The sequence below is a fragment of the Triturus cristatus genome, chromosome 4_1, assembly GCF_964204655.1.
Source record: "Triturus cristatus chromosome 4_1, aTriCri1.1, whole genome shotgun sequence".
Taxonomy (NCBI): Eukaryota; Metazoa; Chordata; class Amphibia; order Caudata; family Salamandridae; genus Triturus; species Triturus cristatus.
In genome coordinates this window covers 1,220,561,027-1,220,585,904 of record NC_140585.1, presented here as the reverse complement: position 1 = coordinate 1,220,585,904, position 24,878 = coordinate 1,220,561,027, and the positions used below count along the sequence as shown (strand labels likewise).

Genomic DNA, 24,878 nt, shown 5'->3' with positions numbered 1-24,878 from the left:
TAAATCGCCTAGAACTACTAGCAGTGTTTCTAGTGCTCCGAGCCTTTCAAACTCCACTCATAGGCAAAGCTATCCTAGTCCGCACGGGCAACATGACCGCTATTTACTACATACAATAACTGGGGGGACACACATACTCTCCATCTGTCACTCCTAGCACAAGCCATTTAGAAATGGGCTATTCACCACAAGATTTATCTCCTGGCAGAGCATCTTCCAGGAATAAACAATCAGATTGCAGAACTTCTCAGCAGGCAGAAGCAGCAAATTCACAAGTGGGAACTTCATCCTCAGGATCTCCTCCCATACTTTTAGGAATGGGGAGTTCCTAACGTAGACCTGTTCGCCATAAAACAAAATGCAAAATGCCCAAGCTTCGTCTCCAGGTTCCCACACTCGCTCTTCAAAGGACGGATGAACTGGTCAGGGATGTTTGCTTATGCTTTTCCGCCTTTCCCACTCATTCTGTTGGTAGTTTGGAAGCTCAGGCAAACATCCCTCACACTGATTCTCATAGCTCCAACATGGGCTCGTGAACCATGGTTCACCACCCTGCTGGAACTGTCAGTAGTGCCACACCAAAAGCTGCATCTCACCTCCAGTCTCCTCACTCAGAGCCATGATATCCGGCATCCAAATCCCAAAGAACTCAATCTAGCGATCTGGCTCCTGAAGTCATAGTTTGGTTATTTACAATTACCACCAGACTGTATGAATATCCTAAAAGAGGCTAGAAAGCCTAATACTAGAACATGGTATGCAGCAAAATGGAAACGGTTTGTTATCTATTGTAACAATAACAATATCAATCCTCTCGATGCTTCTGTACCGAACATCATATGTTACTTGTTAGCTTTACAGCAATCTGGACTAGCCTACACATCTATTCAATTGCATCTAGCAGCAGTAGCTGCATACTTACAAAACAGACAGCACTTATCTCAATTCAGAGTACTAGTGATTAAAGCCTTTATGGAAGGATTAAAAAGAATAATACCACCAAGAGTCCCACCAACTCCAGCGTGGAACTTAAACATGGTTCTTACAAGACTTATGGGTCCACCATTTGATCCAATGCACAGGTGTCAGTTAAAATTCCTCTCATGGAAAGTTGCTTTCCTCATAGCAATAACTTCATTCAGGAGAGTTGGTGAACTCCAGGCATTAACTATACAAGAACCCTTCTTTCAGCTTCATAAAGACAGAGTGGTTCTTCAAACTAATCCTAAATTTCTTCCTAAAGTAGTTTCTGCCTTTCATATCAATCAATCGGTTGAGTTACATGTGTTCTTTCCTCAACCTGATTCTGTAGCAGAACGAGCTCTACACACACTTGATGTTCGAAGAGCTCTACTATATTACATAGAAAGAACAAAATAATTTCGCAAAACAAAGCAGCTTTTTTTTGATTTTTCACCACCACACAAAGGCAAGCCCATATCTAAATCAGGCATTGCAAGATGGATTGTGAAATGTATCCAAACATGTTATGTGACAGCGAAAAGAACTTAAATAATACCCCATAGAGCGCATTCCACTTGCAAGATAGGGGCTACTTTGGCCTTCTTAGGGAGCATTCCCTTAGCTAACATCTGTAAGGCAGCAATATGGTCTACACCGAACACACTCACCAAGCACTATTGTGTAGATGTGTTAGCAAGGCCACAAGGTAATGTAGGCCAGGCAGTACTTAAAACACTGTTTTAAACAACTGCAACAGCTACAGGTTAGCTTACTCTTTGGGAGTATACTGCTGTATAGTCTATGCAAAGTATGTGATCTACAGCTCACATGCCTCGAACGGATAATGTTACTTACCCAGTAGGCATTTGTTCCTGGCATGTAGAGCTGTAGATTCACATGCACACTCCCGCCAGCCCTGGTACCTATAGTTGTTGCAGTTCTCACTTTACATACATACGCATGGACATCTCTATTCTACTCTTACTCCATTCTCACCCTCTGCGGAAAACAATCTAACAATGGAGTTGATGCTAATGCGCACTATCACCGAAAGGAGGAGTCACCTCACCCCGGGCCTCATGTAGGTAGCCAAATACCGGTCGGTAACGGCCGATTTTCGGTAATTATACCGTTACCGACCGGTATTTTGGCTATTGGTATGTAGGGGGTCAATTTCTGGAATCGGAATTTACCGATTCAGTAAAACTACCGAATCGGTAAAATTACCGAATCGGTAACGTAACCGAAGTGGTAATTTTACCGATTCGGTAATTTTACCGAATCGGTAAATTCCGATTCCAGAAATGATATGTAGGGGGAGTGTGTGGGTGTGTTTATGAGTCGGTATTTACCACCAACTTATAGTTGGTGGTAAATAATTAATGTATGTGTGTATGCATTTTGGAGCGCGTAGCAGTGTGCAATGTGGCATACATACATGCCCTAAGGGCATGTATGTATGCCACATGTGCACACATGGCCGAATCAGGGGTGCAACAGGGTGTCAATGTGACACCCTGCCACCCTTGCATGTTCTCCACAATTACCGAATCGGTATTTACCGATTCGGTAATGAGGCATACCTCCCCCTCAATGGGAAAGTATGCCTCATTACCGAATCGGTAAATACCGATTCGGTAATTACCGAATTGTAACGAATCGGTAAAAATTACCGACTCATTACCTACATACGAGTTACCACTTCTTAAATACCGATTCGGTACGGCTCGGTATTTAAGAAGTGGTAACTGGTATGCTACCTACATGAGGCCCCCCGTGACTAGAAAGACTTCATCGAAGAAAAACATCTTGCAAACATCCGGACCTAACACTAGATGGCAGGAGTATACAAAGCATGTGTATCTACAGCTTTATATGCCAAGAACAGATGCTTCCTGGGTAAGTAACATTATCCTTGTGGGTTGGTGTAAATCTGTTCAGTAATTTTATTAGAGATGTGTTTCCGAATGGTGTCAAGTGGGCTTTGAATAGTTAGAGAGAGGTTATTGTACATTAATATGCGGATCCCAGTTCTTGGCGGTTCAAAATTTGAAAGGTTAACCTAACCCATTTTAAAAGGGAGCATCCGTCATTTTGTTCAGTGGGGAATTGATTCAAGGTCTCTGGCAAAAAGATTGTCTGGCAGCAAATGAAAATGGCAGGTTCTCAAGCAGCCACCCTGAAAAATGTTTTAGATGTTAGTGGGAGCATTCCTTGAACCCAGAGAGAAGGGTCGGGTGGGGTATGGACAGGCAGATACTGCATCCAAAAATAGTTTGAAATAAAAAGGGTTTGTTTCAAGATTTGCAGGCCCCGGACCAGAATGGCAAACTGGTATAAAAACTCAGTATTTTGCTTTGGTATATGAATCTTGAAAGGCAAATTTACATTGCAACTCTTGCATAGTATGGACTGTGGGCACTAAACATTGTGCAGCACCTGGCCAAAGGCCAGGAACTGTGCCAATAGCCAAGAACATCCAGAGACTTTCAGCTGGTTAAGTAGCAAGGTGGGCGGCTCAGGGCCCCGCATCCAGAACCAATGCAGTGCTGGTTTGGTGGCACAGATATGGTACATATAATATACACCACCTGTAAAGCCCAACAGTGGCCTTAAGCTGACAGCATTGTACAGCAGCTGCTCTAATAGTGTCCCTTCTAAAGTTTTTAGATAGTCTGTGCATGAAACAATTTCTTAAGGTCAGGATTCTGCTGGAGGAACAAGTTATCTATCAGAAAACAATTAACAATAGTAACTTTTTTTTTCACTTAGGGATCCTTGGTGAGTCGTGAAGCTAGTGACAAGGAAAAGGTAATATTCCTGTTTACATTTTCTTCTATTTATTAGTATGATGTGTGTTCTTTGATCATTGTTATGTTCAGTCCAGTTTGACAATTTATTTGGAAGGTTTTTATTTCCATTAAAGTAACATGCATATAACAATTAACATTTAATCCAGTTAAAGGCATAAGGGAATATTTCAGGAAAGAGAATTATAAATAGCAGCAAATTATTAGTCTTAAGATTAACCTACTTAAAAACATGTTTCATTGTCAAACCTTTATATATCGGATACAAGTACCTATGTACACCACCCTATATATTAAAATAATTGGTAAATAAAATTACAAGATAGCAGCAGATTGTTTAAGTAATAAAGTGCCACGTGCCCTCACAGCATGTCTTAAGAATGAGCCTTTGTATAAACATGTTTCACTGTCAGACAGTTGAATAATAGATAAAAACATAGCTCTGCACTGCCTAATATCACGGTATTTCCTTTTAAAAAGTAGAATCATAAATAGCCTTGTGTACATTTCATAAAGTTTACAAGACAATAAAAAAGGTGTCATAGTCTTGGCCTAACTCGTTATAACACGGGCAAGGAATAGCAGCAAGATTTGGTTGGTGCCCAGGAGCAAAGCACAGTAAGTATTTAACAGTGTCGCTCGAAACCTAAATAACAGAGTGGTCTCATCTCCCACAAGGATGCTCTAAATAGACTGGGATGATGGCGAGGTGTTCAAGGACAAATATGCGGTTATCATCAGTTTCCCTCCTGCGCTTTGAATGCAACTTTCTTGCACTAGATCATAACAAGCTATGGCTACCTCCTTTCTATTAAAAGTAGGACATCGTTTTTTTCTCTGTAAAGACCCTCTCCATAACCATTTTTCCAAATTCAGATTCTTTATATGTTAACCACGGAATTCGGAGGCTGTTATCACAGGAGAGACAGTCATTTATATTATCTCTTGTAAGTGCTGCCTGCTCGTTGCTCCAAATCGATAGGCAGAACAAAAAGGCTTCACTCTGATAAAGTCGGCAATTGAGAGACATTGGGATTTATCGATTATCAACATAGCTTTCAGTTGGCCCCCGCCACGGGGTTGAGGTAGGGACAATAGTGAACTGATTGCTTTGGAAAATAACATTCTACAGTGTGCAATACTAGGTGACCAAGCTCCAGAGGCAGAGAACATGACTCCCAGATATGAAAAAGTCTTAACACTAGTGAAGGAATTATCCCCTACTTGCATACTAGACAATTGAATGCAGAGTGGGACGCATGCCATGATATGTGATTTTGTGAAATTGGTTTGAAAGTCTAGCTTAAACATAAAATCAATGAATGCAGATACTAGGAGGCTTAATGCATTAGGAGTCCGAGCCATTAATACTGCGTTGTCCACATATACAATTGTTGGTAGGAGTTTCCCTTTAATGGATGGGACATCGCTGGTTATAAGGGCTAGGTTCGGGTGAAAATCATTAATGTATAGTATGAACAGGAGCAGGGCTAGCACACACCCTTGTCGGACTCCCCTGCCAATCTCACTTCCCTCGGATACATTTCCATTTTGACTTTGTCTAACTCTGGCTCTCATGCCCCTATAGAGATATGCAAGGAAATAGACCAGTGGAGCATCCGGGCCCTTAATCCGCAACATGTGCCATAGCTTTGTTCGATTAATGCAGTCGAAGGCGGTACTTAAATACATGAAGGCCATTTATAAGGGCACACGCTTGGCGACTGTGTATTTACCTATTATTAAGTCCAAATTGGCACATTGCTCAATTGTTCCAACCTTGCTTCTAAATCTGTGCTGCGAAGGATATAAAATGACTTTGCTTGGGTCCACTCCTGAATCCTATTATAAATAACTGTTCCCAAGACTTTTACAGTTGTATCGATCAACGAAATTGGACTATAACAACTTGGGTCTTCTTGGTTGCCCTTCCTGAATATAGGAACAATAATAGAAGTGCGCCAGGGGTCTGGGATGTCTATGTGTGGCAGTTTAGTAAACACATTAGTTAAAATAGGAGACTACAGTTGGATATTAAGTTTGAGTAAATCGATTGGTACGCAATCGGGCCCCGGGGATTTACCTCCCATATTCTGGATAAGGGCCTCTTCTACCTCATCTACTGTAATCCTAACCTCTGTTAACTTTCTGCTGTCTATAGTAAAAAATATCCCTATTTGGGGGGGGGGAGGGGTATAAACTTTACTAAAATGATCTTCCCAGGATTCACTTGTAATATGTCAAGAGATTGGGGAGACTGTTAGGTTTTTGTGTCTCATATCAGAGACAATAGCCCAGAAGTGCTTACTATGCTTCACTTTAGCTGCTTGTGCAAGTGTCTCCCATTGGTCTGTTAGAACGTGCTTCCAGCGCTTGGCCGTGACAGCCTTGTAGTGTTTCCTCAAGGCAGCAATTAGCTCTTGGTTTCTGGGATTTTTCACTAATGCTATTCTTAGTTGTTGGTTAGCTACTGTGCAGTCATGGTCAAACCAGCCGTGCAGCTTGTTGGGTGGGCTTATTGGTCTAAGAAGGGCATTTTTTTATGCCTAGGCAGAGATCGTTAAAGGCACTCATTATGCTGATTGCACTATCCTTTTCTGATAAAACAGACCTCCACTAGTCTGTTTTCTTTTACAATTTTCTCTAGGGTTTGAACTAGATCATGCATTCTCCATACCAATTTTAAGTTGTCTGATGAGGGTTGGAGGTCTCTAGCCCCTATCTTCCTCTCATAAACTTTCCTGGGGGCCATTAGTAGAGCAGCCTCGAGGATTATTGTCGCTAAAGGTGGATTTGACAACTGAACTATAGAGCAAGATCTGTTCTAGACTTCTAGTAATAAATATAAAGTCAATCGTAGAGGGAGACCCTCTACCTTTATAAGTGGGTCGGTGATAACATCTTTCCATGCAGTCACCATAATGTCTAATAAGTTGTGGGATTCCACTATCTACTCCAACTCCTGATTTCTTGGGTCATTGAAGTCACCAGCGGGACAGAGGTGTAAACAATGGCCCTGGGTAGTTACCCTATCAGATAGCTAGGTAAGAAAATTAGTTGGTTCTGGGAATATTGGGGATGGTACAGCGGTAAAATCATTATTATGAAAACTGACTAAGTAAAAATTGAAATTAGTTTTCCAACAGAGGACCTGGAAACTGGTGCTGGCTGTTTCTAGGACCTCCACATGACCACCCAGGGCTATATACATCCATACTAATAAACTACCTGATGCATGTCCAGAACGGGAACCAATGGCTGGGATTTTATAACATTAGTACCCGTCGACAAAAGTGGGTACCACCACCAATGTCTCCTGTAGCATAATTATGTAATTTTTTTAATAAAGGAAAGCCATTCTGGTACAATTAACTTGGTGCGTATTCCTGCCATGTTCCAGCTGATAATGCGCAACCTCTTATCCTGAATGGACGGCACAGTCGTAGTATTAGTAACCCGTAGTATTAGTAACCAACTTGGCTAAACTAGGCAGAGAGTGCATGGGTGGGGCAGCCACTGGTAGTCATTCTATATCCTCCAATGTGCTAAGAACCTCAAATTTATTATTGCGGCACAGTAAGGGCATTTCCCTATTGGCAAGGTCACGGGTTTTCAGGGGGGCTACTAGCTTATAGAAATAGCCAAGGGATAGTAGCACAATCTGGGAATTAGTGTGTGACAATGATTCTCCATGTTTTAAGATGTTATATGTGTGCATTGGGGCTCTAAAATTTACCACAATACAGTACCCCGAAAAGTCTTTGCGCCCCTGTTCCACGCACCCAATCCTCCTTAGCAAAATGATTTCCCCTGCATTCTCTGTACGTACATTTGTTTAGCCAATGTATAGTTTTGTTCTTTAGCTGTGACCAAGACCCATCTTCGGTGGAGGCACAGCAGCCAATATCAAACCATAAGGGCATGCAGCTGGAGCGAGATTCAATGAGTCTTTCTGAGGGACAGCCACTACTTCCTTTACTCCTTCATAAGGGCCACTGCGATTTAATCTCAAGGGTGCTGTTTCTCTGGCAGAGCTGGAAATACCGGTGGCACTGGGGTCAACTGATTGTAAGGCCTAGTTCTTTCCAGGTAGCGGTTCGTTAGTATAGGTAGGCACCCTCTCAGGTATACATATATCAGGACCATAGCCCGGCCTTGCTTGCGATTGGGCAGATTGGGTTGGCGTCTGGTTCAGACACACATTAGATCTACTGTTAAATGTTTTGGTTGAGTCATGGCGATTGGTTAAAGATTTCTCAATTGACTCTAGCCGCTTGATAATAGGTTGTAGTTTTTGTTTGAGCATCAAATTAAGTAGGGAGATCATAACGTCTCGATCTTCAGCATGATGTGATTCCTTTGTTTGAAATGCCTGGGACTCACAGTGGGGTTTAAGCTGGTGTGCGGTCGAACTCTGCTCAAGGTTTCTCAGTGAGTGCTTTTTGAATGTAAGTACTGCTCAAGCCCCTCTAGTTACTGCAGACTGTTTCCTCTTTTTTTTGCCAGGTTGGTTTGTGCCTGAGGTTTTAGATGAATATAGGCATACGTGGGCAATAGAAGGTGCAAAGTCAAGGCACCCACTATCTGGTCGGTGGTGTATTGTGTAGGTATGATGTAGATGGAGCAAGGCAGGCTATACTAGGAGTTGAAACTGCCTTGCCTGTAGTGTTTATGGCAGTGAGCCAGGTCCATCGAGAGTCTGCGCTCAAACAGTAATATTTCCTCAGAGATCGCCACAACTGCTTTAGCCAGCATAGTGTCAATTGCAGTAGTGGTATGAGTTGGGATACCGGCCCCAGGGGCCTTTAGTTTGCCCATTGTCAATAGTAGACAATTTAAAGGGAAGTACCTTTAGTTTGATGATTAAAGTCCACGCAAAGATACTGTATGACTGGAACCGAACTTCAAAGAGGATGGGCCCAGCCCTGACTCCTCTGGGCTCAGACGGGCCCGGTTTTAGCCTGGGCATGCAAACGGGCACAACCCACGCACGTTCCACGCAGCAGGAGCCCTAGGCATCTGAAATACATGTCTCCAGGTGCAGGAGTACTGGCATGGGCGGCGGCTGCTGCTGCAATCAACACTGGGGCTTGTGGTTTGTACTGCCCTCTTACTTGTCAAATGGGCTTCCTGCGCAGCGGGAGCCCCAGGCACCTGAAATACACACCTTCAGGCATGGAAGTGCTGGCATGGGAGGCTGCTGCTGCCGCAGTCAACACTGGAGCTTTCCCCCTTCATGGCTCTAGTATTCCACACCAGTGGTCTGTGCACTTTGTGGCTCTGCACGTTCGTTGTCGCAAAAAGTAACTGACGCCTGCACGCTGAGGTGACGCCTATATGGTCACTGCACTCATCACTTCCGTCGCGGACGATGCCAACGCTGCCTACCGCCACGCAGGGGTACTGTTCAGAAAAAATGTCTGGATCCAGTCTGACTCCTGGGGATAATTTTATGGTAAGGAATCTGCGGCTATATAGAGTCTCTACCAGATGAGACGTAACCGAAGAAAACATGGCGTACTACTTTAATTCCACTGACTGAGTAACTGGAGTTCTACTCATCAGCAATCAAAACAAATGAAAAAGGCAGACACAAAGGCGGTCTGGCTATTTACATCAACTTAGACTTGGAGGTTGCCACAGAAGAAGTCAACCTTCACGAACCTTGAATCATGGCTGTGCTTGTTCACAACTGAATGTTTTACCTTAAGGCACCACTCATATTAATAAATATTTACATTTACACACACCCTCACTCCAAATGGGAGATCATACCCAAGTTTTAGTCAATAACAACAGATCTAAGCCTAATGCATGGTGGGGCTCACATGATCCTATAAGCTATTTAAACTCCAACTTATTTAGAAATATCCAAGGAGACAAGACCACACAGCTACAAAAGTAGCTTTGGTGCATCCCCATTAAGTGATCCCTTCCGTTAAGAGACATGATGGTTTTGGGGAACAGATTTTGGGCGTTTGCCTGCAAGCTGACTATAGATCACTTAATGGAAGAAAAAGTGAAGATCAACCTCCGGCAACAACTTAAATGCCTTAAATTCATGCTCTATTATAGACTACACATTTATGAGCCTTTTCTTGTTTGGATACTTGGTGCACTTTAGGATCAATGCTCGCCCAGAAAGCGTTCGTAACCCAAAAATTCTGTAATTAAGTAATAAATGCCCGCTGCTCACTAAATGCCTCGACACAGACTCTGCAACACCAACCACTAACCTAAAGAGAATAAAATGGAAAGGTGCCTCTGCAAAGGTTTTTGAAGCGCATTGCCCACAGTTCATAGAAAATCTGGACTCAAGTGTTCTAAGCCGGAGCATAGCCTAGGAACTGGTAGCTAAAAACCTGATTGAGGAGTTCCCCCGCCCAGTCACAGAGACCGCGAGTTCTCACATGAAAAAAAAGATTCCGCCGCATGTAAGGGCTACTAAAAAGAACCTACACAAACTGTTGAAAACCCTTAGAAGCAACCCAACTGAGATGGGCTAGCTGCAAAAATTGCAGCCACCAGGAAGCTATACAAGAAGGAAGTATGGGTACTCAGACACACTGCAAATGACAACAACTGGGCGACGCTCCTCTTCGCGAGTAAAAATCAAGAATTGCGGGAAAAGTTGCCAGCAAGTTCACCCAGTGGCAAACTGCAAATATCACTGCTCACCAATGGGAAGACACTGCTCAAAGTATGCATGCAATGGCTTACCAAAGTCTCACAGCAGCAGGAATGACTGATTATGAATACTCTGCAGAAATGGTCCATCCAACCATGCAAAGTACTGAGTATATAGCAGGAACCACTGGGGTTGAAACTGGCACAGAAAAGGGATAAACAAATCAGCGGCGTGCAGTTTCCTATGCCCCCTTTTCGCAGAATAGATAGGTTACTCCTACAACCAGGTTCTAGACATTATCGCCTAGGGGCAGACTAGGAGGTGACCTAGGACCAAATGGCCTACCGCAACAACGGTTCAAAGACAACCAGGAATGCTGGGCTGCCTTATTAAACCCAATATTCAATCCCTGCGCTGCCACAGAACTAATTCCTGAGTCATGGAGAGGTGTGATAAGTCACCCCATTTACATAGGAGGAAAGCCCTTTTAACTGGGAATTAATCTACAAATCTCCCTGTTGGACAGTGAAGCCAAATACTATGCAGGTCTCTTCCTAGGAGAATTGTAGACGTTGTCGGTAGATAATACCATTGTTCCTCCCCACCAGGCAGGTTTTAGAAGGGGGTTGGGAACTACCGCAAATTTTCTTGCACTGTCGTCACTAGTGGTTAAAATAACCAAAAACAAATCCTTGTTATATTCTTGTTTCGTGGACTTCAAAGCGTCTTTCGATTTAGTTCTGCGTAACTTATTATGGCAGAAACTTACTGCAAGGAATAAGTCACCCCAACTTTTAAAAAGCATCTTAAACCTACATTCACAAGGGTATGAGAGGCAATACGTAATACGTTACACTGTGTTCATACAGTAGTACAATTAATTGGAGATCCAGGCACCGATCCACACCGACGGACACAACGGTACAGAAGGCTCCCCACACAAGGACCTCCTACACCACATTTGAAATTCAATCACCCAGGATTTAGTCCAGATTGAGACATTTTCTATTGTCTGCAACCACCCTTTTACTACAGTGCAATTGCACTGTGAGGTCTACTTTGACTACACGATATTCCTACAATTATACTCTACATGCGCCTTTGCGCTACATTGGCTGTCACTTTTTGCCCTGAAGAAGCCAATGTTTGGGCGAAACGCGTTGGCTGTGGTTGTACCGAACTCTAAACATCTAAAGATTAAAGAACATTTGAGAATACAAGCTTCTGCGTGGACTCTCCAATTAATTGTACTACTGTATGAACACAGTGAAACGTATTACGTATTGCCTCTCATACCCTTGTGAATGTGAACTTATCTTATGGTCTTTCTGGCAGCTGGCCATCTGAGGTGGGCTATACCATCATTACTATAGAGTGACATGTCTAGGCAGTGCAGTCATCTATAACCTAGCTGCTTTCTTCTGTATCTCTAAGCACCATAAACCTGTACTTAAACACCTGACTTCAAACTTAAACTGGGGAACGGCAGATCCCTGCCACAGAAAATACAGACTTTGACGGGGCTTAAACAAGGCTGCGTCCTTGCTCTTCCTCTTTTTAACATTTTTCTCAGAGATCTTTCTATAGCCCTTGAAAGTGCACGCCTCCAAATTGGGAGATAACCCAATCTTCTGCCTGCTTTACGTAGATGACGTCCTCCTACTTTCCAGGACCAGATTGGGGCAATAGCGGCTTTTGTACTCACTCAATTTCTACACGAACCAAAATGGGCTCACCATCAACCTTGCGAAAACAAGGATAATTATCACAGGCTTAAAGAAAAACAAACCAGGCCGGTGGTATCTAAATGGTCTGACTGTCAGCACTTTGTTGAATACAAGTATCTGGGGTGATCGTGGACAGCAGTGGAACCTTTCAACCACACAATGGAGGCCCTAAAGTTGAAATCTGCCATGCTGTTACATGCATTCATCAAACTCTCCCAAAAGCTTCACCACCTGAACTTGACCCTCGCATAAAGGGGATCCATGCCAAGCTAGTGCCAACTGCAGCTTATGGTTCAGAAGTCATGTACGATAGTGACGCCCTCCTGTTGGGCCAACTAGTAGGAAGTACTTGGATAAAGGTCTTCCGCCTACCAAAACACACCTCTCCAGCACAAATCTGGCTTGAATACAGCCTATATAGTCTAAGTCCAGGAAAGGCAAGCCGTCTTCCTGAAAATATGTTTTAAAGCTTCGTACAACAAGCACTGATATATTAGAGAACCAACTATGGATAGAAATATCTAAATCTGCTAGCCACTCCGCTCCATGACGGGCACCCCTCCTTTGCTAAGTTTAAAAGGATAATCACCAAAATGGCGCACCATACATCATGGCTAGCCAACAAACAAATAACTGATTCACGCTTGCACATCTGGTTCGTTCTGGAAAGCTATAGCAATTTGGGACTGCATTTGGTTACTAACATTTGTATGTCAACTTATTCAATATAGGCTCAGAGGGCTACCGACTTTAGACTGTATACCTGCACAAAGAAGATAAAGTCATAATAACCTACGCAGGCGTTGCCTATTTTTCAAGGAAATACTTGTGCACATCACCTGCATCTGCCCTGCTCAAAGAAAGACACAATATTTTAAAACCACAGTTTCTAGCTTTGGGCATTCACTCTTGTAGACCTGCAGCAATCGCCCGTCTCTGCTGAACATTCCATCTTGGCAGGAAGATTGTTTACATTTAGGCAGGTGTTTAAGAGAACATTGAGCAACTTAGCCCATCTTGAGTAATGCATCTATCTGGTATTTTCCAGCTCCCCACCTCTTCTATGAAGTCTGTGCCTGGTTGAACAAGCTCCATACGGACTGTGCTCCGGTTCACTTTTTAAGTGGTCTAATGTACTGCAAGAGGCATTATTCCGTTAACTGAACATATAATGAAATATGCCTGTGATTCACATTGCAGCTCTCTAAAAGCACCCAACTCTTTACATACACACCAGGGGTGTTTAACCCTCTTACTCTGTTTTAGGGATACTCATGTTTATGATTAGCAATGTAGCAGTCTAGATAGTGATCTTTCTACTATTTTGTTTGAGTGAGGCGTGTGATCTGCAAAGTAGCAGTCTAGACAGTGATCTACCTACTGCATACACATTAGGGGTTTTAACATAGTTTTAGCGGAGCTAGTGTAATGTGCCTGTGATTTGTGAGTTATCAATCAAGACAGCACTTTACACACTCCATATATCTTTGGGGACGTTAACAATGGTCCAGCGAGTCCCTGAGACCACCCACTTCGAACCACTAAAACGCCTGATTTTAACTGATTTGAGATACGATGTACATTTAAAAGGCAAGATTGGCTGGAAAATACAGTAACCGAAATGCCACTCTGTCTCAAGCCATTGTAACATTTGACAGCACCTGAAGCACTTTACCCACTTTGGGAGCCAGCCTTCTTTTCAGTGAGGTGTATGTCAGGATGCTTACACTCTGATTTGTATGTTTTGATTCCAATATTTTAAATATGTATGTTTTAACGTGTGCTATTTTTTGTAAAATCAATCCATAAAATCTTTTAGTTACTCTTCAGTAACATAAAAGCACATAAAATGAAATACCATATAAAAGAATAAATCATCACAATAAGACATCCATAATAAAAGCTTTAAAACAAACTAGGCACAATTCATTTAAAGAGGTCCTAGTCTTGGGTCTGGAGGTGGGGGGGCTCTGGTACCCTCTTCATTCTGTAGCCTGGGCACAAATACATAGTTGTTAATTGAAGTTTTGTTTTGGACAGACTTATATATCTGATCCAGAACAGGAGAATTTGTAACCTCCATTGTATTGCCCCCTTCTAAGCTTTCCCCACCTATCGTCCTTCGGGCCTGTTAAATACACTATTAAAGTATTACTTGCAGTCCCCTTGGTAAGCTGTTCCAGGACTCCACTACAAGACTAACAGATTTTCAACCGAGGAGCATCAGCTTTAAAGCAAAATCAGCACCTTGACCATCCTCTGTTCAATTGCAGACAGGGTTTCCTTGATATCCTTATGATATGCAGATGGTGACTCCATACCATAGTGTGCACTTGGAAAGGGGGGGATGGGGGGCGTTGTGATCATATCCATGGACCCCTCAGTGGAACATGCTCTCAGAATGTCCACAAAAGCTCAAATTGTGGCATTAAGCAGTTCACAACCGAATAGCCCTTACTACAGAACACCTTCCAAGAGCAAGCAATGATCAAGCAGATTACCTCAACAGAACGCAAGAGGAATCTCACAAGCAGGCACCCACAACCAAAATTGTAGGGAATGTTCTTTTGAAGGGATGGTGCCAGATGTTTGTCTATGCTTTTCCACCAACTCCCCTTCTACCAAGAAGAAAAGGGAACCCTGCAGGCTGAACCTTTATAGCTCACACCTCGCTGCACCATTACTTGCTCACAGACCTGCTGCAAATGTCACATGTGCCACCCATTCTGCTGAAGTCAAAGGTGGCTATCTCATCCAGATGTCGGGCCAGATGCTTCACCACAGCCCATAGACTGTCAGATTAAAGGCTTGGCTCCTACGTTCCGTGAGTTTGAAAAGACGGGTATCCTGGAACACAGTAAAAGTGTATTGGCACATGCCAGAGCTATTTCTACAAACAGGACGTATGTTACTAAGTGGAACAGCTTTTGTGTGTGGTGTGAGACCAAAGGATGACATTATTTTCACATCCAGACCTATCCGATATTCTCCTATCTTCTGAAACTGGTTTAGTCTGGAATCAAGCATACCTCACATTAAGTTCACCTGGCAGCAAGGTCACGGTTTGAAAGAACACTTAATGAACCATCTCTGTGGTCACGTAGGATTGTAAAAAAAATTTTTTTGAAGGGCCTATTTTGTTTGTTCCCACCAACACAACACTACAAACAATCTGGAAGTAGGTATGATATTTTCACAGTTGATGTCATGTTTGTTTGAACCAATTAATTAATAAAATCTAAAATACCTTACCTGTGAAAAGAGATTTCTACTGGGCCTAACATGTACGAGAATGGTTAATGAAATTCAGTCCTTTACCATCACAGAACTTTTGTTACATTTCTTTTAAAAAAACTGTCACATAAAATAACTAACTCCATGTTCCTACCTAAAGTACCAACCATATCCCATCTAAACAAACCTTTAATCCTAAACTCATTAGTTCAAAATCTGATAAATGCAGCAGAAAGAGCTCTACATTCTCAAATATTAGATCTTTCATAGATTCACATGGTTGAATCATTCCCTGTCGTCGAGTGGGAGTCCCACGATACCATAATAAAGCAGTACATAACAGTATCATAGGCTATAATGGCAATGCACAATCACTTTAATAGCCTATCCATATCCCTTAAAAAAAAGAAGCAAACTACAGACAATCAGGCAATCATCCTCTAGAACACTCCCAACAGAGGCTGAGTCCTTCACGTTTTCTACTGTACGTCATGTAAAGGGAGTTTCCCTGAGGTCTGCTCTGTTTTTCTTCAAACCAATTTTGGAAAATGTATCTACTGCTACTACCATGTCTGAATCCTCTAAGAAACGGCTTTTAAGGCACTGTACTACATGTGGGAAGAAAAGACTTCATACTGAAGACCCCGACAAGGATTGCATTTACTGCCTCTACCCTCAGTATAAGATAAAAGACTGTAAAATCTGTTCCACCTTTTCAACTGAAACCTTGAAAGATCGGGAGGGGAGGCTTCTTCAGTGGCTGCAAAAAGCTAAATATAAAAGATCTCATAGTTCTGAGGAAGATAGTGACACCTCTTCAACTTCTCGAAGGAGGCCAAATAAGAAGGAAAGATCTTATGATCAGGGTACTTCAGAGGAGTCCAGGAAGGCCCTAAAGAAGACTCACCATGAGTCTGCCAATGACAGTTCAAAAAGGAGACAGTCTTCTCAGAAACGACTAGGTCTGAGCCCTCTACACCATCTGTGAAGTCTGGAGTTCATCCTCCAGAGTCTTCCTCAGAAGTGTGTACCACAACGCCTAAAACCTCTTTAACAATCTCGACGACCACCACCTCATCGTCGAGAACAGTGTTGTCGACAACAGTTACCACAGTGGCGTCAACGACAGCAACATCAACAGCACCTCCCATCACCTCGTCCACTTCGATCCTGTCAACGAAGATAGTATCAGTGGCGAAGGCTCCGTCGACACCATTGCATTGTCGACAGCCCTGTCGACAATGACCTAGTCAACGAGGATAACATTGTCAACACTGAAGGTCACAAAAAAGCCCTTGCAGTTGGGAACTGCCACTGCGGGCTCGACGACGATTTTGACAACACTAAATGCAACCAAAAACATCCCTCTTACCTGAACACACCTCTCCAAGCAAGGTGCATCCTGACCCTGCCCCCCCCCCTCCCCCCCCCCACCCAAGTCATCTTCTGGATGTGGAGGAGTCGGATGATGGCCTATTCGGAACAGCCCACAGCCCGTCTGAGCTCCATGTAAAGTATCAAGAAGAGGAGGATGAGGAAGAGCACTATTATCATGAGTACTAAAACCCACAATAGACAAAATATGCAGAAAGACCTAGGAATTATGGATAACATTTCCAGAAATATGGCCTTTTGCCTTCACATCAAGGTATGGTGCAAGTACCTGTGACACTCTTCAAGACTTACAGGGGATGTTGAAAAACTGCTACAGGAGGTTTCCGGGGCCCTAAAGGCCACCAGCACAGCCCAGTGCTCCGTCTCCGTCTGCCAAGACACCAAGGCCTATCCCTCCACCCTTTACACCCAGGATGACTTCTGCATCAAACATCACAGCGCCTCCTAGGGATGGTCCCTCGTCATCGGACAATGACAAAGAAGAGGGTGAAATTCCAGACAATCAATCAGGCCACTATGAATGGGACCATTATTTGATTCCCACTCCATCTCCTCTTGCACCACAGCCTGTAGATTCACCTCGAGATGAGACATGAGGTTTTCACACCTGATGGAGAGAGCTGCAAAGAGATTTCAACTACCAATATCAGTCAAACAGTCTGACTATGATGGAGAAGCCCTCTTTGACAACCACGTGGACGATGCCTTACAGACCATCAAGACAGACAGTGCAAAATCATTGGGCACACTGCAGTTTCAGAAAGTGCCCTTGCAGGGAACACGTGGAAGAGGTTTTGCTTCATATAGTGGAGCATATCAACGCTTTCAGCAGTATCAGCCCTATCAGCAACAGTATAGACCGTCCTACCATCAGCAGCCCTGTCAACCACAACCAGCAGCGGCCTATAATAAGCTAGCACCCCCACCCCACACACACAGACACGAGTCGCAAACAGTGACCTACCTTAGATGCCGGTTAGCCCCCAATACTTCAGAAGATGTGGATGCGAATATTTCCAACTTCTCCTACCAATGGTGCCAACTAACATCAGACAGATGGGTTTTGAACCTTATCACCTGCGGTCATACCCTGGAATTTATTTAAAGGCTGCAAACCACTCCAGTGAGCGCACCCACCCAGTCTTCACTTACTCAGGAAGAAAACCCTCACCATATTAGCTAAGGAGAAATAGAAAAAGTTCCCCATCACCAAAAGGGTGTGGGTTTCTTCTCCTGTTTTTTCCTCATTAAAAAGAAAATGGGGGACTGGCGACCCATTCTGGATCTCCGAAAATTAAACAAGTTTCTACGAAAACAATAATTTTGCATGGTAACTCTTCCAGACATACTGCATCTCTTCAACCATGGACACTACATGACAAACCTGCATTTACAGCATACATACTTTCACATACCCATACACCCCAAACATTGCAAATATCTACGTTTCACTGTAGCCAGCACCCACTACCAGTTCAAGGCCCTACCATTCTGCCACAAGTCAGCTCCCTGTATTTTTGCTAAATGCCTGGCTCCTGTGGCAGGTTCCCTGAGGAAAGGCGGTTATCGGGTATTCCCGTATCTTGACAACTGGTTAATAAAAGCACCTGCGGCTCGTCAAGCATCCAAGGCCACGGAAGCTAGCCTAACATTGTTCCACAGATGAGGCCTCACTGTCAGCTACCAAAAATAATCAACTCTTCCTTTCGAAGCCTTTCTATCCCAGGACAGACAACGAAGACTCGAGGAACTAGTTTTCAAACTATTGAGGAAAAAAAGTCAATTTCACTGCGTCTATTCAAATCACTCCTTGGTATGATCTCCTCGGCTATCAACCTGGCCCCTTTTGCACGCCTGACAATGAGACCACTAGAGGAGGAGCTAGACAAACAATGGCTTCAGACAGAAAGATCATTTGACGATCTGGTGAAGATCACGCCAGCTATGATGGCAGCGCTAACCTGGTGGTTACAACCCAACCACCTCTCAGAGGTCCTTACATTCCTACCTCAAATACCCAATTTCGTATTAAACATGGATGCCTCCTTAAAGGGCTGGGGTGGTCATCTACAAGACCTAGAAATCCAAGGGAAGTGGTCTCCAGACCAGAAAAGCATGCACATCAGTCGCTTGGAGCTCAGTCATCTATCTAAGCCTTCAAGCTTTCCTGCCATGGATAGCAGGGTCGACCGTGTCAGTTCGCACAGGCAATACTACCAGCATGCACTATGTGATCAAACAAAGGGGCACGAGATCGCTAACTCTCTCCAGTGAAGCTCAGGAAATCTGGAGCTGGATAATGATAAACAGGATAAACCTTCGGGCAGAACATGTTCCCAGAACACGCAATATCTTAGCAGACATGCTAAGCAGAATTCGAAACAGCTGTCCCAAATGGTAGCTGGATCAGTCTGGGCTAAACAGGATCTTCTCTCTCTGGGGCAAGCCAGCACTAGATCTCTTTGCAATGAGCGGGAACCACAAATGCCCATTCTGTGCACCCTGCATCCACATCCAGGGTTGTGGGGAGTGCGTTTTTGATCCGATGGTGAGGGATCTATGATACGCTTTTCACCCTGGAACCTCTTATACTGAGGGTTCTCAGCAAGATGAAAGCAGAGAGGTGTCGCATCATCATGATAGCCTCCAGGTGGCCCAGATAGCATCGGTTCACAGAGCTGCTCTTCTATCAGAAGCCTACTACATTTACCTGAAGCCATCCAGAACACTCTTGATGATGAGCCAAGGCCACGTCCTTCATCCAGACCCTTCCTCTCCTCCTATGTTCATTGCTCCTGTATTCCATGAATTCGCAGATCTAAATGTTTTACAGGACTGCAAGGTAATTCTCTCAAAGGCAAGGACGGATACCATTATAAAAGCATATAGACTGAAGTGGAAATGTGTGCATCTATGGTGCCAGAAATCTAATGTTCATTCAATCCAGGTATCACCTGAGCAAATACTACCCTATTTCTTGTATCTAGCTCAGTCAGGATTAGTACGTGTGTGTATTAAGGTCATCTCGCTGCGATATCAAGGTGTAGACGCTTGTCAAATTCTCTGTCATTGTGGTCTAACAGAATTATTAAACAATTTATTAAAGGATTTGTCAGGGCTTTCCCTCCAGTGAGAGCTCCGTCACCTGAGTGGCAGATGAATGTAGTGCTGTCACAACTCATGAAGAGCCCATTTGAAACCATACACAGAGCAGACCTCAAGTTCCTATCAAAGAAGGTCGCACTACTACTGCCATTAACATCTGCCAAAAGGGTGAGCGAAATAGTCTTTTACAATTAAATAACCTTTCTTACACTTCACAGATGAATCCATAATTCTCAAGACAAATCTGAAATTTATACCCAAGGTCTCTTTGGATTTTCACCCTAATGAATCTGTAATACAACAAACTTTCTTCCCAAATCCACAGCAGAAAGATCGTCACTTAGAAAAAATGTCAAAAGATGTTGAGTACAGACCAACTGTTGGTTACATATGCGCACACTCGTAAAGGTGCACCAGTCACAAAAGCAACCATTGCTGGACGAATCACAGCCGCAATCTCCACCTCGACTGCTTTGTTTGCTAGAGTGCCGCGAGAGAAGATTTGTCGTGCTGCGACATGGAAGAATGTACATACATTCGCACAGCATTATTTCGTGGAATCTGCACACCACAGTGATACAGCTGTTGGACTAGCGGTGCTGCGCCATTTATTTCAATATGGTCAGCCACTGTTGGTTACATCTGTTAGCTTATGTATTTATACAGGTAATGTTCACATACATATGTATATTTCTCTGTATATATATTTTATACCCACCATCTGCTATTTGTGCTATTGGCATAAAAAGTATTCAAATACAGTAACTGCTTGCTATTCTGATTCAAGCATGTTAAACTATGAAAGATCCAATACTGGAGAAGAAATGAGTTACTTATCTGTAACTGTAGTTCTCTAGTATTGATATCTTTCATAGATTCACATGCATCCCACCTTCCTCCCCTTAGAGCAGGGGACTTCAAACTGGGGGGGATGACCCCCCTAGGGGGCCTCAAGAAATCCTAGGAGGGGGCGCCAGCCTATGGACAAAAGAAGCATTATGTGCATAACAGTGTTTTGTTTTAAGCTAGCAGCGATAAACCGGTCTGTAATGGGCCATCACTAAACTCTTTTGCCATTCATATCCTAGCTTGGAGTGTGTGTCAAAAGGGAAGGGACTCCAGATATTTTTCAGAACCCCCACCTCCATTTCCCAAAATCACACTGTGGATACTTTTAGTAAAAGACACACAATTGATGGACGGAATGCAGAACAAATCAAAACATTCACCCCCAGTCAAGAGATCAGGGTTAAATCCATCATTCTTTTGCTCAGCATGCCACCCCAGTTTAGATCTGGCCATATGCAAATCAGTCTTGACCCTGTGCCTCATGGGAACAGTCCAGCCTGAACTGTCAAGCCAGGTCCTCCCTGGACCGGAAACAAGCTTCCTAGGACCGGTTTCGGGGTTTCACCCCTCTTCAGCCAGGATAGCTGGATTCCAGTGGCACAGTGAGCCCAGGACCCACGTCTGGGTATACCTGGTGCACTTGGGGCGAGAAAGCAAAAGACACACAATTGATGAATAAAATGTAGAACAAATCAAAACATTCACCCCCAGTCAAGAGATCTGGGTTAAATCCATCATTCTTTTGCTCACCATGCCACCGCCAGTTTAGACCTGGCCATATGCAAATCAGTCTTGACCCTGTGCCTCATGGGAACAGTCCAGCCCGAACTGCCAAGCCAGGTCCTCCCTGGACCGGAAACAAGCATCCTAGGACCGGTTTCGAGGTTTCACCCCTCTTCAGCCAGGATAGCTTGATTCCAGTGGCACAGTGAGCCCAGGACCCACGTCTGGGCATACCTGGTGTACTGGGGTGAATGTATGACATTGTTCTGCATTCTGTCCATCAACTGTTTGCAATTGTCACCCCGAGTGGGAAGAGTATGCCCAGACGTGGGTCCCGTGCTCTCCATGCCACTGGAATCAAGCTATCCTGGCTGAAGAGGGGTGAAACCCCAAAACCGGTCCTAGGATGCTTGTTTCCAGTCCAGGGAGGGCCTGGCAGTTCGGGCTGGACTGTACCCATGAGGCACAGAGTCCAGACTGATTTGCATATAGCTGGGTTCAAACTGGGACGGCCTGGTGAGCAAAAAAACGATGGATTTAGTCCCAGATCTCTGTACTGGGGTGAATGTATGACATTGTTCTGCATTCTGTCCATCAACTGTTGTTTTTGCTATACTTTTAGTAGTCAGTAAGGCCTGTCTGAGCAGAATAGTATGTTTGGCAATCATGTATTTGATTGCATTTTTAAAACGGTATAAGAACTCCACTGCAATATTTAAATAAGTCTAGACATATTTGAAACATTGGCAATTTGATAGAATAATTGTGAAAAATTCTGAGGGGGGGGCCCCCCCAGATGATATTTTTTTCTCCACTGGGGGGGGCGCGGCATTAAAAAGTTTGAAGACCACTGTCTTAGAGGCTCTCCTTACTGCTACAGGATTTATTATTCCCACTAGTTAATGAAAATCTGAGGGACTCCGCCTCTATAGAGGGTGCTATCGCTTGATTGGCTGGAGTTTTGTTCTTTTTTTAAAAAGGATATGGATAAGCTATTAAAATGATTGTTCATTGCCGTTATAGCCTATAAGAATGTTATGCACTGCTTTATTATGGAATCAAAGAAGCGAGGTAACCAGGCCTAAAACAGGGCTCTTACTACATTTTCTGGGACACAGTAAGGGCAGTAATTAGCAATTTGATGGTGCTCTAGAGCAAAGTTGGGCTACCACACAGCTCCAAACATAACCCCAGAATCAAGGTTAATCAATTCAATATAAAATGTTCTGAGCACTCGTAAGCCAAATGTCCAATCCAAGGAGTCGTAAAGTATCTGTCATCTTTACCGATACACCATTTCACATCAGGTCAGTCTCTTTCTGTACATCCAATCAATACAGTGGTAATGCAATATGAAAACAGCCAGCCAACACATGTTTCGTCGTACAGCTAATTATCCTTAGACTTCTTAATGGCTGTGAACAGTAAATAAATCAAAGGAATATAGCAACCAAAAAATGGTCTATACGGACTCATCATCACTCAACAATTGGTGACATGTCCATGATTTGATTATGTGAGGTAATGGGAATATTCAGACATAATATTCTTAATCTGAGTGGAGCAGTATACATACTAAATATAATATCATATATTTGGCAAAGATGCCTGGGAGAAAGTTTAAGAAATTTAAACATAGAGCCAAAAGTATGTTTTATAGTGCATAACTTTAAAGGCCATATAATAAATAATCAGCATAGATGCAAGTAATCAAAAAAAATGTGCTTGAATCCAGTGTCTAAATAGAAAGTGTAAAGAAACAGTAAAGAAGATAATTAGGAAAAAAAAGAACAGGATGTGGAGTAAACTGCAGTGTCTTCTTGTAAGACAATTAAAGTCCAATCAAAATTTCAATTCCAATCTCAGAAAAAGTGTCCTGTATGGGCAAATGAGAATAATCACATCCTATTTAAGATTCAAACTAAGCTGAAACAATCCATATTAATCCGATATACACAACCAGGAGTGAGTGCCAGAAGCATATAACCCAGATAAATGCTATGGCAAAGTTTTGTTAATCCTTACAGTGCACCAATATTCCAATGTGGCATGACATGCTGGGATAGTAAGTAATTGAGAATTAAAGGTAATCAAAAACTGGAACCCTGTCTTCCAAAAGTCTTGCAAGTAGTTGCTTTAAACGTATAGAGACAAAACGGATGCAAGACAATACAAAAAGAGAATATCACTTGCCTAAATAACAGCTGTAAGTGCCGGGGCCACGTGACTGCGCTCAACTCTATACGGAACCTCAATGCACCTGTGAGCTATATCGACAAAGTAATTCATAAGGTATAAGCACCACAACCATGCTATCGCGCTGATGTGTATGAGGCCATGTCCTAGTTGAGAGAACACAAGGCCATTTCCCGCACTCATGACTGCCAGCCATAACAGTATGATGCATTCAAGTTTATACTGAGGGTTCATGCAACTGAGCGTCTCCCGCATGCTAAACCAGCCTCCTCCATAAGTCACATAGGGGGAAACTATATCCTAAAATTATGAGTGGTGACTAAATACTGTGCCAAACAGTCTAAAGCCAGAAGCGTATCCAATTCACTTACATTCAGTAGCAGTGTAACTGGGCGCAGAGAATGCCCCTCCGAATCGTACCAGCATAGGCAATGAGCGACATCTTGGAACTGCTTTATATACTACCTAAAGTAGGTCAGGTGACCAATCACCGTTGATGGTGGCCATCTTGGAGTGCCAGAAAGTGGCAAGGATGAATCCAACGCATATGCATCCAAAACATGAAAAGTCTAATCCCAAGAAATATGGTTGCGCATATACCTAAAAAATATGAAGTCTAAACAAGTTGGAGGGCAGCCATCTTGGTAAGTAAAACTAACCAGCATTATGTGTACTATGGGATGGTCCATGTGACGAGGAAGGTACGAGTGGTGCTGAACTCGCAGTAAGCTATATTCCACCATCTCTCATGTGTGAAAAGTATAATCAAACACAATGAACAAGTTAAAATATAATAAAAGGATTGCATTCACAGGTGTAACCGGTCAATTCCATGCTCTAAAAAGGACTCGCATTGAGTGAAGTGTAATAATAAAACGTAAGTCGTAAAAATCAGATAACAGCAGCGGCCATCTTGGAAGGAGTGCAAACTACAAGTGAGACAAGCCAAATATGCCTCACTGTCACAAGGATTAGGTCAATCGCACTTATTTTCAAGGCATCTCATAGGTCAGGAGAGGAGTCTCTAATCTACAGTAATCTGTACTAGATACAGAAATTTACAAACAATGTGAATTTATCGCAAAGAAAGATCCAATGCTGTAGATTTTTTTTTTTTACCTGTAATTGGTTCTCCAGCATTAGTATCTTTCATAAATTTGCATGAAGCCCGCTCTCCTCCCCAATAGAGGCTTACCTCAGGCATTAATATATGGTTATTTATTTCCACTTGTGATACAGAACTGAAGT

The 24,878-nt window shown here is 43.2% G+C and overlaps 1 protein-coding gene across 3 annotated transcripts in view; it reads left to right on the top strand.

Annotated features, from left to right (window-relative positions):
• Positions 1-24,878, top strand: part of PIP4K2C (phosphatidylinositol-5-phosphate 4-kinase type 2 gamma) — a 310,827-nt gene that overhangs the window by 131,514 nt on the left and 154,435 nt on the right. For all 3 annotated transcript variants that reach the window (XM_085654599.1, XM_085654598.1, XM_085654597.1), the window contains exon 6: positions 3,736-3,774. In XM_085654599.1, the coding sequence (XP_085510725.1) occupies positions 3,736-3,774 (39 nt within the window). The remainder of the gene's footprint in view (positions 1-3,735; positions 3,775-24,878) is intronic.